We start from the raw sequence: 19,177 nt of genomic DNA, 5'->3' as shown, positions 1-19,177 counted from the left end.
TAAAAGAATATTCAAAAGACTAAAAGATTAAAAAAACTAAAGAATTCTAAATCATAATTTTCATGCATAGTTGCAAAATAACTATAGAAAAAATAATAATTGAATAGAGTAAAAGGGACTCAGTCTTTTATATATATATATATATATATAAAAGTATAGATTTGAAGCATGAGTCAGAAAAACTACATAGATGGGTTAGTCGCCTTGATGAGGTCCCATTTAATCAAAACTATTGAATATTAAACATTGGATACTTAATTAGGAATTGGACGTGCAATGGCAATTAAACTCTCAATGAGAGATACGTCCCTCAAAAAAGTAAAGGGTGCAACATTTGAAAGGGCGTAGATGCAAAATATTAAAATTTTTACACCAAATTTTTAATATTCCCCTGAGGGGTTGCATTTGCCACCTCTTTTTCGAATGTTGCTTCACTGTTGTGGAGTGAATTAGCCTAGGTCAAAGATCTAAGATACAGTAGTGAAAGCAAATATATATATATATATATATATTAAATGCTAGATAACTGGGGAAATAATTTAATAATTTAAAATTATGTAACACAGATGTCTTTTATTCAGAATTTTCAAGTATACTTTTTTGACTTTTTGGCACAAGCTTATGATACATATGGGGCAAAAAAATTCCTTAATCGTACGTCCTTTGTACATAGTAATTGAAACTTAGGATGCTATAAATCTTAATTAGTTTCTGCTAATAAATGTCATTCTTCAGTTCATATCTCCGTGCCTCTTTCTATATCTGTGATTCTGTTCCCTTGAATATTTATATTTTTTTTTAATTTATTTTTCATGAGCTTGCTAAAAGCCACCCAACAGTCCATGTGCCTCATATTTGCTGCCATTTCCACTTCTGCTTTTTTGGGTGAAGAAAGAGAATCTATCTCTCTCTCATCCCTCATATCTAATTTGCTCTAATGATTTAAAGCTTCTTCTGGCATTCCATGTGACCTCCCACTTCTCTTTAATTTTCTTTATTGTTCACTTCTCCTTCCTTTTTATACATATATACACACAAACAAAAATAAGTAGGTTAAGGCATTACATATTAGAGGGTAGGATGTTAGAAGCTTCAAGTCTATATGTGTATATATATATATATATATTCCCTCCGTTTTTAAATATAAAGAAAAACTTAGTTAATTATTATCACTATGTTTAAAATAAAAAAAATCAAACTAAATTGCCCTTGTAATCAATAAAACAAGTTTGTCTCTTGAAAATAAACTTCAATTTTATGAAGGACAATTTTTAAAAAATATGATAAATACTTCTTAAGTTCCATAATTATTCTTATAAAAAAATAAGAAAGCATATGATATTTTCTCTTATAATAAAAATTAAAAATGGATAGAACCAATTAAACTTGCCATGAGTGGTATGACTTTCATCATTTAAATAAGTGGTTGGAGGTTCAAACCATAATACTCCATCCATCTCTATGTATAAGGTGTTTTTTAAACGTTTACTTTGTCCCTAAATATAAAAGGTTGTAATGATATTTTTGAGTAATTAGATAATTTTACTCTTGTCTTAAAAAATAAAATAGATCATTAGTTATATATTTTTTCTACCACCATCATGATATTAATAATGATATTATTAAGAGTAAAACTGAAAAATTATTATATTTTTATATGAGTTTAACTAAATAATAAATCTTTATTAATATGTAATATTTGATTAAAAATATATTATATATAATGACGGATGGAGTAGTTGTGTGTGTAGTAATTAACTTTGATATCTTAGTTCATGTGCTATTGAAAAATAACGGAGGGACTATATATAACCCTTCACTCTGTGTGTCTGTGAAACCCCAATCAGTGGCTTCATCAAAAATCTCAGAACCACAATATGAGCACTAATGGGAGTCCTGCTCCTCCTTGCACCAGATCCTGGTAAGCCTTCCTTCTTCTTCTTCTATTCAACATGCCTTCTAATGAATTGCTCTCAAACAGTTTTTCTCTCTCTAATCTTCTCTCAGCTTCCTAGATCTTTTCTTCTTGCTAATTAGTAATTACTCACTCATGAGTTTTCCTTTCCATGGAGAAGGATGAATCAATTACCAAAAACAAATCCTTTTTCAGTGCTTAATTACAATGCTAATATATAAATTGAATTCAGTGATAAAAACAAATCATCAGTTTCAGTGATATTTAGAAGGCTTGAATTGAAACTGATGATGAGAAGATTGGTGATGATGTGTTGAAGTATTATTTGTGTTGTGGTTCTTGTTCATGAAGGTCGATAAGCGAGGATTCGTTGAGGAGGTACGTGCATTATGCGAGCGAGAGCTGCATACAAGAGCTGTTGTCGGCGTCGGATTCCGGCGGAGGCAGCGGCGACGGGTGGAAGGTGCAGGGAGTCGAGAACGGCGTCGAGATATCGAGGCGGCGGTCCGGCTCACTTCATACCTTCCGCAGCCGCTGGCTCCTCCGATCTCTCTCCCCTCAGCAATTCATCACCGTCGCTAACGCCATTGATGCTGCTAAGGTCAGTGTATTCCTCTCACTTATACATCATTTTTTTCGACTTGCCCTCTTATGCTCCTTCTCTCTAATACATCATTTTCGTAATTTTTTTTCCTTTTGATTATTAGAATTTTTTTGGTAAAATGAGAGATATTTTGATCTTACAGTGATAAAATGGCGAAGTTTTTGCATTTTTTTAAATTTTTTTAGCTGAGAATAAATTAAAACTACATAGTTTTAGGGTATTTTTTTTTTAAAAAAATCATTTAAAAATACAAAACTTCTCATTATTGTAATATGTCAAAATGCCCCGGTGGTGTTTGGTTGAATTAATTCAAGGAGTGTGATGAGTTTATCTTACAAGTTTAAATCCTAGATATACATACAATAGGAGTTTGGATTAATCTGAATAAGCTTAATACTCTCATGTTTTTTAAGCTACATAGAATTAAAAAAATATGTCAAAAGAAACAAGAAAAGAACAATTGAAAAGTTAAAGATATTGCAGAAAAGCATTAGAGTGGGACATTTAAGACCTCAGACCTAACTAACTAATATGACTTCTCTATTTTCATGGACTTCAAGATGCATGAATGACTTGTTAATAACTCATAAACGATAAGATTGTGAGTGTTTTTGGAAGAAACATTTGAGTATTCTAGAAGATAATGTGAAGCAATGTAAGATATTATTTTTTTAAAATAGTTAATTTTAAGTCAATGGAGTAAAAAGTCTCCCAACTCGCACTAATATTATTGACATTTTAAAAAGGGCAACACGAACAATTAAGTATTATTTGCTCTATCATTAAAAAAAAAATGCTCAGGTGGATTTTTTTTTAACCAAAAAATATGAGTAAATGAAAACGAAAAGGATCTTCTTGTACCGTACTTGTCCCTACCAAAAAATAATTGAACATTGCAGAAATGGGAAAACAAAAAGTCCAATTTAGTGTACCATCACACCTCTCCCGCATCTTCATATCAAACCTATCCTTATTAAGTATCAACTTAGATTATCATTATACTGTTTATTTGTAACCCATCCATTACTGGGTCACATGTTAATTTTTTTTTAAATGCTGTCAACTTAATGTTTGAATTTTTATCTTATATTTAATTAATTATTGTTATTAATCTCCACTCCCAATTTAATGAATGGTATAATTGAAATAATATAATTAATAAACCAAATATAAGTTTTTTCTTATAATTTGAATTAAAATAAGTCTCCTAAATTTCTTTTATATTGAGACCAGAGGAAATATAATATAAAATTATAAAGTATTGTTTCATACTTATAAGTTAAAATAGTTTAACTAGCTTCGAATTTCATACAAGAAAGTATATTAACATTTATAAAATATTTTTAATAGAATGACATAAGATCATCAGCTCCCTCTGACCTGACCAATTAACGCCCCTTAGCACTCCACTGAAATCATCTATTATGCCAAAATTTTTAATATATTTTTAAATTTAATTAGAAACCAACATTTAAAATATGATGGTATTGATAACAATTTTTTTAATACTCAAAAGAGGCCAAATTCACAAAAAAGGGACAACACTATTTTTAGTTCATATACTTTGCTTAGGTTTTGATATACATCCCTATATTTTTTCAGTGTTTCATATCCCTACACTTTTTTTTTTTTGTTACAACATTGGTCTTACATTTTTAAAGGAAAATTGATAAAGCACAAACTGTGTTAATAATGCTGACATATCAATTAACACCATTAATTTTATACTTATATGTCAAACTGATACTAACATGGATAGTTTAACAAGCAATTTTTTTTTTTTAAAAACCTACATCAGATGAAATAAAGATATTGACATGGATTTTTTAATAAGCAAAAATTTAAAGATTCTAAGTCAGTCTTTTTATTTCATTTGATGTAAGTTTTTTTTTTTGGCTTATTAAAAATGCATATCAATAACAGTTTGACACATAAACACAAAATTAATAATGTTAATTAACATGTTAGTATTATTAATATCATTTGTGTCATGTTATTGTCCCTTTAAAAACGTAGGGATCGATATTGCAATGAAAAAATGTATAAAGACCTAGAACTTCAAAAACAAAACTTGTATTAAAACTTGATCAAAGTATAGGAATCAAAAATATTATTTTCTTAAAAAAAAAAGTGAAACAGAATGAATAGGAAACTCCGAAAGAGGATCAGATTCCAAGCCAGCGAATTGAAAAGAAAGTTTTGTCCTTAACAATGGCAGTCCATAAAGTGTCGTTTCTTGTTGCAAACAGTTAAATAAAAAGCTTGTCCGATTATGATTTAGAAAATATTATCTTTTTTTTCTTTTTCTTTTTCTTTTTTTGTTTTCTTCTAGTGCATAACTGGTGTGAGATGGATTATACTGTCCATAACCTTAAGTCAAGTCACTTTAGGTAGTCCTACGTACACGGTTGTATGAAATTGAAAATGTGCTAATGTTCATCCGTTTAATTTGGGTCAAAGACTTGTGATATTAGAGCTCATATAAAAAGTTAATTTGATTGATAAGAATTTGATTTACAAGGCGGCATAGATCTAGAGTCTCATACATGAGGAGCAAAATTTTAAAAATCATAAAATATGGGGGTTAAAATAAATTTAACCATTTTTTTACATAAAAAGAATAAACTAAATACAAAGCAAATAGGGGGGAGTACATTTAGATTCGTCTTTGTTACGGCACATAAAATTATGAGATCAAATTCTATTATTACTAGAAAAACTTTGTTAATAGAGAATATGTAAATACTTTTATAAGTGTTATCTGAGTTTAGAAACATGTTTTGATTTGAGATAAACTTTTGAAATATAATTCACTTAAACTTTTTCTTATACATGATTACTAAGTATTATAAATTGTTTTTGGCAGATTTTATATTTTTTATTGGTAATTTTGATTGATAGTGGTGGCTTGGGTTTTGAATACAGCAATGGGACTCAGATCTAATAGAGGCAAGATACATAAAAGATTTGGAAGACAACCTAAGCATAATTCGTCTAAGGTTTGGAGATAACTCTAAACCTCTCTTTCGCAATAGAGAATTCATTGTCTATGAACGTCGAGAAACCATGGAAGATGGCACCTTGGTTAGTTTCCTCTCTCCTTCCCCAATAATACTCACAATAATTTCCTTTTCCCATCAGTTGAAGTTATTGGATCGAATTAGTTAGTGATATCAGATAATATATCATTGTAAGAAATGAATAGATAAAAGTGAATTATATTTTTATTTTTGGGATTAAAATATATTTTTGCTCTATGTAGAGGAGTGCGTGATGTCCTGTACTAGTAAATGAGGTTTTTTTTTCCCCCTTAAATCATTTTCTACATGAGTAAAATCACCTTCTATTAGTGATCCACTAATGGAGAAAAATTTTTGTTTATTTAAAAAATAATTTAGGAAAAAAAATAGTTCACTTACTAATATAGGGTGCCTAACGCTTCTCCAAAAAAAAAATACTAGAGGAAATACACTTTAACCCTCTGAAATATGCAAATGATAAGAAAATCTTGCAAAATATCATGATCATTCTTAAGTCTCTAAGGACCTTCCAAACATTAATGATTATTTTGTGAAATAATTAAAATACCTTCAATTTAAAATAAAAAATAAATATAAGTAACTATTTTAATTTAAGCAATGATTAATTTTCTTTCTGGCAATGAGTAGAATGGAACAATCAATTATAACTTTTTTTGTACAAATTTTTTATTCACTAAAGTCCAAGTATTATAAATATCTTTTGCAATTTGCAAAGGGAAGGTTGTAGTTACTTGTTTTATTATAATCATTGTGAATGGAAAAATAATCATTACTTAAATTAAAATAGCCACTAATATTTACTTTTAGGGTAAATTATATTTTTATCCTTATATTTTCCTTTGAGGAGCCATAAGCACCTATACTGATAAGTAGGGTATTTTTTCTCTTAAACTATTTTCTAAAAGAACAAAAATCCTCTCCATTAACGAATCATTAACAAAGAGAGATTTTTGCTCATTTAAAAAATGGTTTAAAAAAAATGCCCCCTTATTAGTATAAGATGTTCAATACTATTCAAAGAAAAGTATAAGAATAAAAAATTACACTTCAAGCCTTATTTTTACAATGACATACAACATGATAGGTCAAACAATTTATTTACTTTATTCTTCACTTGATTTCATTGGAAGAATATAAAGTTTGCCAAAAGTTTAGGCTGACTTAAAAATAAATAAATAGTACTAATTTTAATAAAAAAATTTCGTGTTAATTGATGAATATAACTATACCCCTGTAATCATTAAAGTTACATGTAAATGTTCCTTTTTTAGCTTTTCCTATACTTTCACTTTTCACTTGTGTTTATTCTTTTACAATGGATGCCATCTCATTAATGAAATATGGGTCCGTTTGAAACACATTATGGAATAAAATGGGGAAAAAATTAAAAAAATTGATTTTATAAATATGAAAAATCTTTCATACCATTTAATAATAAAATGGTAAAAAAAAATGACAAAGATGTAAATACAATAGGTATTGCATGTATTGATTTTTATACAAAATATTTCTTTTCCTTTTCTTGTGGGGATGCCAAAGAGAGCTTGAGGAGATGTTTACAAATGTGTACGTTAAAATAAGAATGAACATGATACGATAATTTGGATCAATTGAATCATAATTTTACAATGATTGGTTGAATAAATTTTAGGATAATATTTTTCCTTGATGCAGTTATTATTAGGATGATTAAAAATGTTTAAGCAAATGGTGGAGAAATATAATTGAAAAGGAAAATAAATAATTACAGGTAGTAGCAGTGGCATCATTGCCAAAGGAGATAGCAGCAGGATTGCATCCAAAGCAAAGCAATGCAATCAGAGGATTATTGTTGCAGTCAGGATGGGTTGTAGAGAAGCTTGAAGATGATTCCTGTGTTGTCACTTATGTTGTTCAGGTATTTTATATTTATTTCCTTTTTATTAAATTTAAAAAATATGGGTTGAATCCTCTGGATTGGTTTACTTAAACCCACCCAAAAAAAAGAAAAAGCTGTGCTGCCAAAAAAATGCCACATATTTTAAAATAAAGTATTTTAAATTAAGTTTGACAATACTTAAATATAACTCAATTAAATAACTGTATGAAAAAAAAAAACTTGTTTGACATAAGTTACGGGTTGTCTCATTTTATGTTTATAATAAAATTTATATTTATTTTCACTATACAATAAAGTAGTCAACTATTAATAAAGTTATGATGATTTTATGCCTTTATTTTAGGACAAAATTTTATTTTATTCGATCATGATATATGGAATTTTTTTACATTATTTATTATATAATAAATTTTTATTATTCATATTAATAGTACATTAAATTTACTTATTTTAATGTTAATTTGATTGAATAAATGCTTATTAATTTTATAAGGTTAATAAGTATGTTGGTCTTTCCCTTTATTTTATTTATATAATTAAGTAATTAACTATTAATAAAGTAATTATGATGCATGTCTTTATTTTATTATTTGGTATGAATTTGTAGATTCGCGTCTATTGATTTAAATATGTGGATTTGAATGCCTCCTTTAAACCTTAGTTAAGCAATGTTTTGAAATTAGATATAATTACAATTTAGTTGGGAAATGTTTATCTATTCCTCTCAATATGTATCTCGCAAGAAATATTCTCTACTGTTTACAGGGTCTACTTATTATACTTAACAAATTGAAAAAAAAAAGAAATTAGATATAATTAGTTATATATATAATTTTGTGTATATTAATTTTTTATCAATTCATTCGAAGAAAAATTATGGTGGTTCTATCTATGCTTGCATATAAAATCCACCGAGCCACTTGAGATGAGTTGACCCATCACCGCATCTCCCTCTCTTCTTTTGTGCATGTGTCCTTTTAAGATTTAAGGCTCCATAAATAAGTAATATGAATTGTTTTAAAAAATAGATTAATTATTTTTTGGATGAGAAATTAGATCATTGATTTTTTTTTTGGGTACTGAATTAGATCATTGATTGAATTAACTTCATTTCTCACATTCTTGTTTGTTTGTTTGTTTTTTTTTTTGGGTTTCAGTTGGATCCAGCAGGTTGGCTGCCCAAGTGCTTTGTGAATCGACTTAACACGAAATTGGTCATGATCATTGAAAACCTTAGGAAATTAGCCCAAGCTTCTCCAACTCATGATCCCCAAACATGATCATTGATCAATTTTCCCTTGTATAAAATCAAATTATCAATATTAGTATAAAAAATATAAAATTTATAAAATGCTCTGCTATTCGTAATTCGTGAATAATGCCTTTTGTTTAATTTTACATAACTTTTTTTAAAAAACTAATTTTCCCAACTTTCCCATACATTCTTCACGCCATTATTTTGTAGCAGTACAGTTTTATTTTCAAGAAAAATTTTTAAGTTATTATTCCTCATACATTGCATGGGGAAGATATCTATCTATCTTTTATATAAGGAAAAATATCTTGTAGGAAAAAAACGGAAATGCAACATTTCTGTAGAAATTATCCCAATAATTAGTTATTAATTATTATTTTTTATTTAATACTATGTTTTTTCTCTTCCCTAACAAATAATAAAAAAGAAACAAGAACAAATAATAAGCTAATACCATTGGCAGTTCTAACTTTCATAACCAAATTATCTTGATTGGCTGTCTTATGCCCAAGCACCTGAAAAAAATCTAAATTTTTTTTATTTTTTTAGTTTTTTTGCAAATATTTTTTTTCTTATTAAACAGTATCAATCTTAATTGATGATTTTGCACAAACTCATCAACAACTCAAGTAGGTCTCAGCCAACCTAAAACTGTCATATAGGCTTACACTAGCCTTATGATTTTACTCAAGATTACCAAAAACTTAGGCTAATACAAGTATCACAGTACCAATCAAGCATAGCTCTCACAAATTAGATTACATTACACTAAAGCTCATCACCCATTGTACTCTGTTTTTTATTTTATTTTCTGGCTACATATATTATATAAAAACAAACGCACCTACTTTTTTTTTTTTAATTGATCTGATATGACCATGGTAAAAAATCGTGCGATTACAAATAAATCAAAATGCATATGAACATAAAAAGTCCCTACACCCAAGTGGTAGGTTATTAAAAATTCTTAATATTGAAATTTGAAAGTATTCGTTTGATGAGCTAGCCAATTGGTGCAATAATTTTTTTATCTAAAACCATGATCGATGGAGACTTGTTAATCGTGTATGAGAATATTTTCTAATCTGTTTGATGGGTTGATGAGAGGACAATTGAGACTGTATTCGCAATGAATTACTTCCATTGCATTGCAGTGAACATTGACATGGGAATGGTTTTCTTCCATCAAAGGTTTAGTCCTTTAAGAACTTTCAAGAATTTCATTTCAATAATTAGGTAATGATTCAAAAAATTTGTGAATCCCTTTTTTTCAAATTTTTTGAAAGTCTCAAATGACTCCGCTACAATCAATACAACTATTTGAATCAACAAGTCATACATGTCCAAATTGGTTTAGCCTAGATTCAAGAGATCCATTTAGAAAACATCTCCCTATGTGTAGCAAATAAGGTATTTATAGGAGCTTTCAACTTAAGGTCATTTAGTGGTGGAGCTAGGACTAGGACCCCGCTCGAAGGTGCAATATAATTAAAATTAAATAATTTAAAAATAAAATAAAATAATTAAAATTAAAATTTTATATATTATAATTGTGATTTCATATTTAAAAACATTGAATATGAAATAAAAAATAAAAAATTTAAAAAAATGTTGTGAAAATTTTGGACTTGATACATGAAAATAAAAAATAAATAAAGGCATATTCAATATAAAATTTGTGAGTTTATACTTTTTGTTTAAAGTTTACAATTTATATATATATATATATATATAATATTTAAATAAAATATATTTAGATATAAATCAAGAGTAGGTGGCTTAAAAAAAAAGTACAAAAGGCGCAAAATATCAAGAACATAGGAGATGTACAAACTTAAATCTTGCACAATCTACTTGTAAAATGAAGTATTTTCATTTTTTTGATGTAAAATAAAGAGTATTTTATAAAATTAATAGAATGGATGTAGTTGCAAGTGGCATTTTTGTCAAACAAGGAGTTCATGATTTTACTCTTCCATGTTTGTCTACCCTATGTGACAGGACTTTAAATCTTCAACTCTTTTTAGTTACTCACATTGAATTAAATCCAATTGAGGGGTGCAGTTGCCCCCTAGATTAGATCATTAATTGTATTTTGAGTGCAATTAAAATAATATTGGGTACTAAAAGATCTTTGAAATACAAGTTTTTGTACCTATCTTTTCATAAATTCCAACAAACAGTCCTTGCCGAGAAATTTTCTTAGATCCCGAGTTTCCTATTTCACTCATTGCACTCCATAAGATATCATATGGTAAAGGGACAATAAATAAAGTATTAATTTTGTTATCCCTTAACCAATTTAAGCCATACTTGTTTTACTAAATCCTCGAATGATTAATTAATGCTTGATTAAAAAATTATTACACTTCAATTGAAATAAAATAAAATAAAATTACACATAGAAATTAAAATGTTTAGAAATTCGGCTTTGGATCCAATGATACTTGGTGTTGTCCATTTTGAAGCCATGTCCAGATAGACCACATCATGAAGGACTTGGATCTCACTTGATCACTTTGGATGATTTCTTGGGAAGTGAGAGTTAATTTTAGAAGATAAAATATAGATCAATAAATAAAGAAGAATTAAGTATTCAAGTTGTGGATTTTAGATATGCCGTGTAGATCTTATAAGTTGTGTGTATAGTTCTTAAAAAAAAAAAATTTGAAACTACATGTCTGGAGTTGTAAATTAATTTGTCATGTTTAAGTTGTTTAAAGTTGATCTCAATGCTCTTGATTTTAAAATTTTAATTTTTTTATTTATATTTTAAAATTTTATTTTATTTTAAGTAAAATTCTTTTTTAATTCATAACTAAATATCACACAAGTAAATTTTGTCAGAAAATGTATTTTTAATATTTTAAACATAGGGTGACTTTTTTGAAAAAAATGGTGAGACTAATATGATTATTTGCTAATCATAGAGACTAATCTTCATTGAGGTATAAAGAGTTAGGTGGACATAATTTACACACGCACGATTTTTTATTTCAAGTCAATATATTAATTTTAAATTTTAATTCATTTAGAAGATCCAACAATATCCGAAATTGATAAACTAATTGATCATGTTATGGCAACGCACAAGATAATTAAAGAAGAAGAAGAAGCTAAGTCATGAAGACTCAAGAAGAAGAAATAATGGATTTTTTTATGGTAATATTTTTTTTGTTATTATAATGGTTTTAATCAACGATAGTTTGACAAGTAACAAAAAAAAAAAAAAGTAAGGCAGAATAAACTAAGTGGACATTTTATCCCAAAAAAAGAGAGAGAATAAACTAAGTCAACAAGAGGAAGTAACAATGGCCATAAATAATGGGAAATAAAGTCAAAATTGCAAATAAAAATCGATTTAGTTATTAAAATTGCAATAAGAATATGATTTTGAATTCAATTGTCCATATAAAAATCTTACCAATGAGTAATCAACCAAGGGAGATCTTATAGAGTATGAAATGAGTCACATTATTTTGTAATTTATAAATTGTACGACTACTTGCCACAAGTTTCATATTTTATGGTTTGATTGGGTTGGGATTGGGGATTAATAGGCCTGGTGAAGTGGGCTTCTTCAAAATAAGCGACTTTGAAAGGATTAATTGGGCCTAAAGATATTTTTATCTTAAAGAAGCCCATGATAGATCCAGAGATTGCCCAATTTTCTTGTCTGGAAAATGAAAGAAGGCGTTAATTATTTCTATAAATAGATACATGACAATACTACCTTGAAAAACCCCAAAAATTTCTTCACTTAATATTAGAAAGGCATTTTTTTTATGTTTGCAATTTTTTGAATTGGTGTTTACACTTTTTGAAAAAGGTTTATTGAGAACTCAACTGTCATGAATTTGATTTTTTGGAGATTTTACTATCGTTTTTCCTTGTTTCAAACCAAATAATCTTTCACACATGAGTTGACCAATCAAAAAAAAAAAAAAGTCTTTCATACATGTGATGGAGGAGGTGGCTGTGTTTAGTACCCAACTATCTCTCAAATATAATTTGTTTTCAATATGAGGACACTTGTATTAATAAAAAAATTAAAAATTTAAAAATATTGACCAATTAGGACATGTTTGATTTTTATTTTTAAAAGAACTATCTTTATTTTTATATTTCTAAAAATAAAAAAAGTTGTTTGACTAATTGTTTTTTGTGAACTTGTTTTGAAAACATGTTCCCAATTTTTTTCAAAAAAAGAAAATGCAATAAAATGGGATCAGCCTAAAGATGCTTTTTGTTCCCTCCTTCGTTTTAAAACCATATGAGGCGGACATCAGCCAGCTGCCAGCTCCAATGTTTTCATTTGTAGCATTTTGGTAATTAAATTAACTTTGAAGTAGGGGTTCATGCTAGCTGCTCCCACCAAATAGGTTTTGTTTTTGTTTTTAAAAATAATTCATAGAGTGGCTTTTAAAAAACGGAAACACAATAAAAAAAAAAGAAAAAAAAGCCTTCAACCTAATTTTTTTAGAATCGGACCGGACACTGAATCAAAAAGTTCAGCTATTCATGATTCACATAACTCAATCAGGTTAGACCAATGGTCAAATCGGTGACGTAATAATTAAATTAAAAAAATTATATATGTATATAATAATCTAAATATAAGAAATAAATATGAAATTGTTACTTAACTTAAAAATCAAATATTTTAAATTTTTCATGACTCAATAAGCCACATGATATAATATAACATCAAATGATTAAAAAAATTAATCATTTTTTTAAAAAAAATCAATAAAAAATAAAAAAGTGTTTTTTGAATAGTCTGATTCTTGAAAACTGGATCCAGTTCCCGATCCAATCGCTAGTCTAAAACGGCTCAACTTTCAAAACGATTTTTACTTGATTGAACTAGAATTTAAACCGATTGACGATCGGACCGATCTGATTTTTAAATAACTGCTTCAATGTTGTTTAACCACAAGAGCATGGTTAAAAAAATTCCAACTCTTCTTAACTCTCAAAGCCCTAGAAGAAACTAGGTATTAAAAAGTCCAGCTCATTTTTGGCATCAAGGAGATAGACATTGGATAAACGACCAAAGCTAGGCGCAAACTTGAGCCTACCTTCCTACGATAATGACATGAAGTTTGCATCTAATTTTTATCACTCATGACTCACCTCTTAATAAATCATCCATCTATCCTTGCTTGTATCCTCCATATTCTCCCTAATATAAAATGAAATTTAAAAGTTGTTTTTAATCCTTAATATAAGATGGAGTTATAGTAATTAATTTTATTTTTCAATTTTACCACTTATTTACCTATTGTTGTTTAAATTTCTAGACAACATTTTTATTATTTTTATTAATTATAAAGAAATGTAAAATTGGAGAGTTACATATATTTCATCTTATATTAAAGACACAAGAAGGAGTACTGCATATTCTCTCAAATACTTACCCAATCTTGAGGCAAACTTGTCTTGTAAATGTAGAATTATATTCCTTGATTTTGATTATGACACATTTTAAGGAAGATTTTGTGTTTAGATTGAATTACCCCAAGAGTTTGAAGGTAATTATTGATTTAATGGCTTAACTTAATAAGATATGTTCTTTTTAAAAATTTCCCCATCACTTTTAAAGGCATTGCATCTGGTTTTTCATCCCAGTTTCAAAAGCGACGCTCTAATCTCTCAAAACTTTTATGACACTTTCGGATAATTCTATATTTCGAGACTCTGTGATTGTAGTAACTCTAATATTTGACAATCTTCTTCGAGTTTTGAAAGTCTCTGTTTCAACAAATTCTTTTTGCTCTCTCATTTTCAAAAGTATCTATTGACTTTTTAAAGTGTGTCTGAACTAAACTCACTTTTGATAGACTTCTTTGTCTTTTCTTCCACATTTTTTTTTGTTATTAGAAAATCCCTCTCTCTTTAAAAAAAATGCTCTCTCTGAACTCTAACGTTCTCCATAAACTTGGCCAGCATTAATTCTCTGATCACTTGTCCTTGCTCTGGAAACCAACTGCTCTTATTTCTAATGTTATTCATTCTATTTTCACGGGCTCATCTCCTTAACCCAAACTCTGTGATTTCTATGCCCAAATTAATTATCATCAATTTCTCAAAATCATAATAGCTTTATATATTTTGAAAATACTTTTAGCTTAAAAAATAATTCAATATACTTCCTATCTCTGAATTTCAAAACTCTTGAAATAATTTTGAAACTCCATGGTAACAATGTCACAACATTAAATACATATATGTTCTTAGATGAAAACACGTAACTTAGTTGAAAAACTCTCTTTCTTCCATCTTTTTGTGTAACACAATTGTTGGAGTTCATTAATTTTGAATAAAGTAAGATTAAGTTAAAACGGACAGATTTATGAGTCTAATGGATGCATCTCTAACAACTATTATAAATATGCTCATTTATGAAGACATAGACAACAAAAAAGAGATTTACGCGAACAAACTTAAGCATTTAATTTTCTTGTCTATTCTCTATGTACTTATTTATTATACTTTATTGATTATATATCTATTCTTTAAGAGAACTTTTACAGTAATAAATTGCTTGTGTGATTTTACTCTGTTTTTTTTTGGTGACTGACAACTAGATACTTCATTCAATAAATAATGTGTGTAAAAGAATATACAACTACAAAAAAAAACTAAAAAGCAAAAACCAAAAGCCACCACAATTAAGTCATGGGAGGTTGGTCATACAGGTTAAAATCATTAGTAAAAACTAAAAGTTAACACAGTTAAGTAATCATCCATCCTATTATCATCTCTAAATAAAACATGGAGTTGGACATCCCAATTTTTGCTCAAAAGGTTCTTAGTTGAATCAATAATATATTGAAAATGATGATAATTTTGGTTATTCTTGTGATAATAGAAATGGTGTTCGCACAATCATAAAAGATCTTCACTATCTTTGTTTTTCATATACTTAAATAGAGTCTTAAAATGTGGGGACTTAAGCGGGTTATTGTATTACTTTTATAAGGGAAAGTGATTTAAACAAAAGTTTGTATAATAGTGAGGCTTTCTACGAGCCTAGATCAATCTTGGAGGAACTAATAAAAGTGTCTCAAATGGTAAGACTTAGAGATTGGATCAAATCAATTAGTTATCTGAACCAAGATAAATCTTTCATGTTTATTTCTCTTCTCCCAACTTCAAATTTATGGTGATATATATATTTCCTACCTTTTGCTCTTTTAATTAAAGTTATTATTTGTCAACAATTTTTTATGCCCAATTAACCCTTTTCTTGGGCACATTTTCGGTAAAACCCATCAAACACTTAGAATTTTGACTAATTATTCATGTTAACATGGTTTTTTTTTTTGAATTATATGAAATTTTATAGTCATCTATTACATTAATTAGTTGGACTCCACATTTCAGTGCATGTTGCATTAAATTTGACAAATGAATCACGTTGTATAAAATTCATTTTTTTCAATGTTAATATTTTTTCTTGGAAACTTCTAATGTAAACCATTCCTTAAACAATCGTATATACCACATCTTTAATCAAAGGTGAATTGATTTTAAGCAATAGAGGTTCAAACTTTTGAATGCAATTATTTCTTCTCCCCGCAGAATGAATGTAACTATTTCAATCATTATGTTCTTTGTAAAACAAAATTTCACTGATAAATTTTAAATGTAAAAAAGGTTATGAAGCTTCACTAGTGAAGAAATAGCTATATAAACATACATTTGTAAACTGATGCATCCACAGACAATATAAAAAATGGAAGCAATGAAATTTTCGTAATTAAATGACTTACCTTTAATATTTTCTAGATTGACTTTACAAGGAACTAATCTAAAAAATATTTACTAGATGGGTTATAGATATAACCAGTCTAGAAGATATGGTTTTTTTTTTCAAGGGCAATTTTTTATTTTGTACTTTTCAAATTTGGCTACCGTGACACCATTTAAAAAAATGTTTTTCTATTTAAAATTAAATTAATGTATAAGTTTGTAAACTAATTGCGCAGATATCCAATTTAAAAAGTATTTTTTATTAATTTTTTAAATATCTTTCTAGACTGGTTGTTTTCACAGCCAATCTAGAAGGTATTAAAATATTTAAAAAATAATATTTAAATACTTTCTAAATAAGTTGTTTCATGAGGGGAGGAATCCTAAGGTCTTATTTGGTACCTACGTCTCAATTTAGAGGGATTGGTATTGATATTGGTATTGAAAATGAGACTTTAAAATTACATTTGGTATGAGGTAATACTTGTATAAAATAATCAATTAAACGTAAAGTATAAAAAGACTATACTACCCTTTAAAATTAAAAAAAATTGTAACACTTTCTCTCGAAAAAGCGACTATGGTAGCATAGGGTTCATCTTCTCCACACCTTTGTGACTGTGCATCTTTTGAGAGAGGGACATTGAGTTTAGACTTGTGAGAGAAGGAGACGAAAGTGGTTGTGAGATCCATTCGCGAGATCTAAATGATGGTGGTTGCAAGATTAGAGAAGGAGAAGGCAGTGATGGTTGCAAGATCCAGATGCCGTGGCTGTGAGATCTAAAGGTCAACTGTTGTGAGATCAAAGAAGGAGAAGGCTGTGGCGGTTGCGAGATCTAGAGGCCGTGGCTGTGACATCGGAGAAGGAGAAGGCATTGGTGTTGGCTGGTGGCTGCGAGATAAGAGAAAACAAAGGTAGAAGACAAAGAGGATGGGTACAAAAAATGGAAAGTATTTTGGTATAAGAAAATTCAATCTCAGGCTTAGATTTTCTATATCACCTCTTCTGATGGGTTCTATTAATTCTATCTATGTAGGTTTTATCAGATTCAAGAATTAAAAAATTTGTCATACCAAACATTGTATTTGTAGATTTCTTCAATACCAATCCCAATCTTAACTTTCCAATACATCCTACTAAACATAGCCTAAGGATATGTTTGAAAATGGTGAACAAGGAAACTCAAGTGCCCAAAGTTAATTTAAGGTTGCATCAATTGACTTGAAAATCAGACTGGCCGATAGGACTAGTAATCTGGTGAAGCATATGAACCAAAGGACAGGCGACCCACAATTAACTTGGCATAACCCATTCAACTAAATGACGCCTTTTGGGGAGTTTCTAACAAAAAAATGTTCTCAAGAAAATACAAAGCTCGACCAGGATGTCACAAACGAAGATGATTAATTGAAGAAACAAAAAATGTACAAGAAGAAAAGGAAGATTTTTGAACAGTACCGAAAAAGAAGTAGACAATGAGGAAGGAGAAGCACCCAATCACCTGCTAGCCAGCGTACTAAAAAGAATGAAAAATGGATACAAGAAGGCGAAAGGCACGACAAACTGAGAAAGAATGGAAGAAGGAGAGAACAAGACAAACAACGCTTCCCTTCTCAAAGCTATGTTATTGTACTGTGGAGGTTTCATTGAGGACGAGAAAGATAATTGGATTAAGATTTTTTTCAAATATTTGAACTATTATCATGACAGTTGAGCTCGTAAAAATTTCAAAGGTTTTAATCTTTATTAAAATGTTAAACTTTATAAAGTTAATATTTACTCCAATTTAATAAAAACTTTATCACTCATCAAACATAATTACTTTAAAAAATACCCATTCTCTAAAATTATTAAGAAATTAAAAATCTCATTATGAAAGATTAGGTGATAAATTTTGATCATGTTTATAGAGAAGCTAACAAATATATCAATTTAAATAACTTTAATGCTAGGGTTCTTAATAATCTCCTCTTGAATACATAAGTTTTATTGTTTTAAATATGATTTGATACTTATTTCATTCGTACGGTTATGTCATAGCCTTGTACTAGACAAAAAATTTATGTTATTGTAGATGAAAACCAAAAGAGGGAAATCAATATAAGAGAGGAAGTATATTTAAATTAATTAATAAAATACTTTTAAAAAAATAAATCCGGGACAAATTGAATGAATTAACTACTTTTTCCACTCCTACCTACATAAGCCCATCAAGAAATTTAATTGAGTTGAAATAATTTTTTATAAATTCGCTTGAGGTATTTTTGGGGGAAAAACAATTTATTAAGAGTTGATAAGAGTATTTTTGCCAAAAAAATTTTAGACATCATAAAAATTTAAATTATACTGAAAAAAATTATGCATCACATATATACATAGGAATTGAGCAAGTAATTTAAATGTTTTTTTAGTGAATTATATTGAGATTGGAGGGATTTTTGTTGTTTGCTTCATTAGATTTGTTTAATACAACAAATATCAAAATTGGAATTTGAATGAGTTTGGGTGAATTCATTTTCTCTGGTTGGAAACTAAAGTAAGGGATGGAGCTGATCGCTTCTCACTAAAAGCTTGAACTCGTGACATTGTATCTTCTTCACTCATTTAGTGAAAAGTCTATTTTTTAATGTTTGTGCTATCATTCTTATACAAGAGTCACGCTAAACAGTGAGAAGTCTAATTTTTGATGTAGTGCCTTGTGTTCATGGGATATTTTCATTGCTT

General features: G+C 28.3%; 1 protein-coding gene across 1 annotated transcript; it reads left to right on the top strand.

The window, feature by feature from the left end:
• The first annotated feature begins 1,784 nt into the window (after positions 1 to 1,784).
• Positions 1,785 to 8,807, top strand: LOC129305307 (uncharacterized). The gene is made up of 5 exons (XM_054945341.1): positions 1,785 to 1,921; positions 2,267 to 2,516; positions 5,445 to 5,603; positions 7,311 to 7,457; positions 8,597 to 8,807. The coding sequence occupies exons 1-5, from the start codon at positions 1,878 to 1,880 to the stop codon at positions 8,717 to 8,719; spliced, it is 723 nt and encodes a 240-aa protein (XP_054801316.1). The 5' UTR covers positions 1,785 to 1,877; the 3' UTR covers positions 8,720 to 8,807.
• The last annotated feature ends 10,370 nt before the right edge of the window (positions 8,808 to 19,177 follow it).

Source organism: Prosopis cineraria, unplaced genomic scaffold (genome assembly GCF_029017545.1).
Source record: "Prosopis cineraria cultivar Desert tree isolate PC_DT_omini unplaced genomic scaffold, ASM2901754v1 PC3, whole genome shotgun sequence".
NCBI classification, from domain to species: Eukaryota; Viridiplantae; Streptophyta; class Magnoliopsida; order Fabales; family Fabaceae; genus Prosopis; species Prosopis cineraria.
The sequence above is the reverse complement of the archived record's forward strand: the minus strand, read 5'-3'. Positions and strand labels throughout refer to the sequence as shown.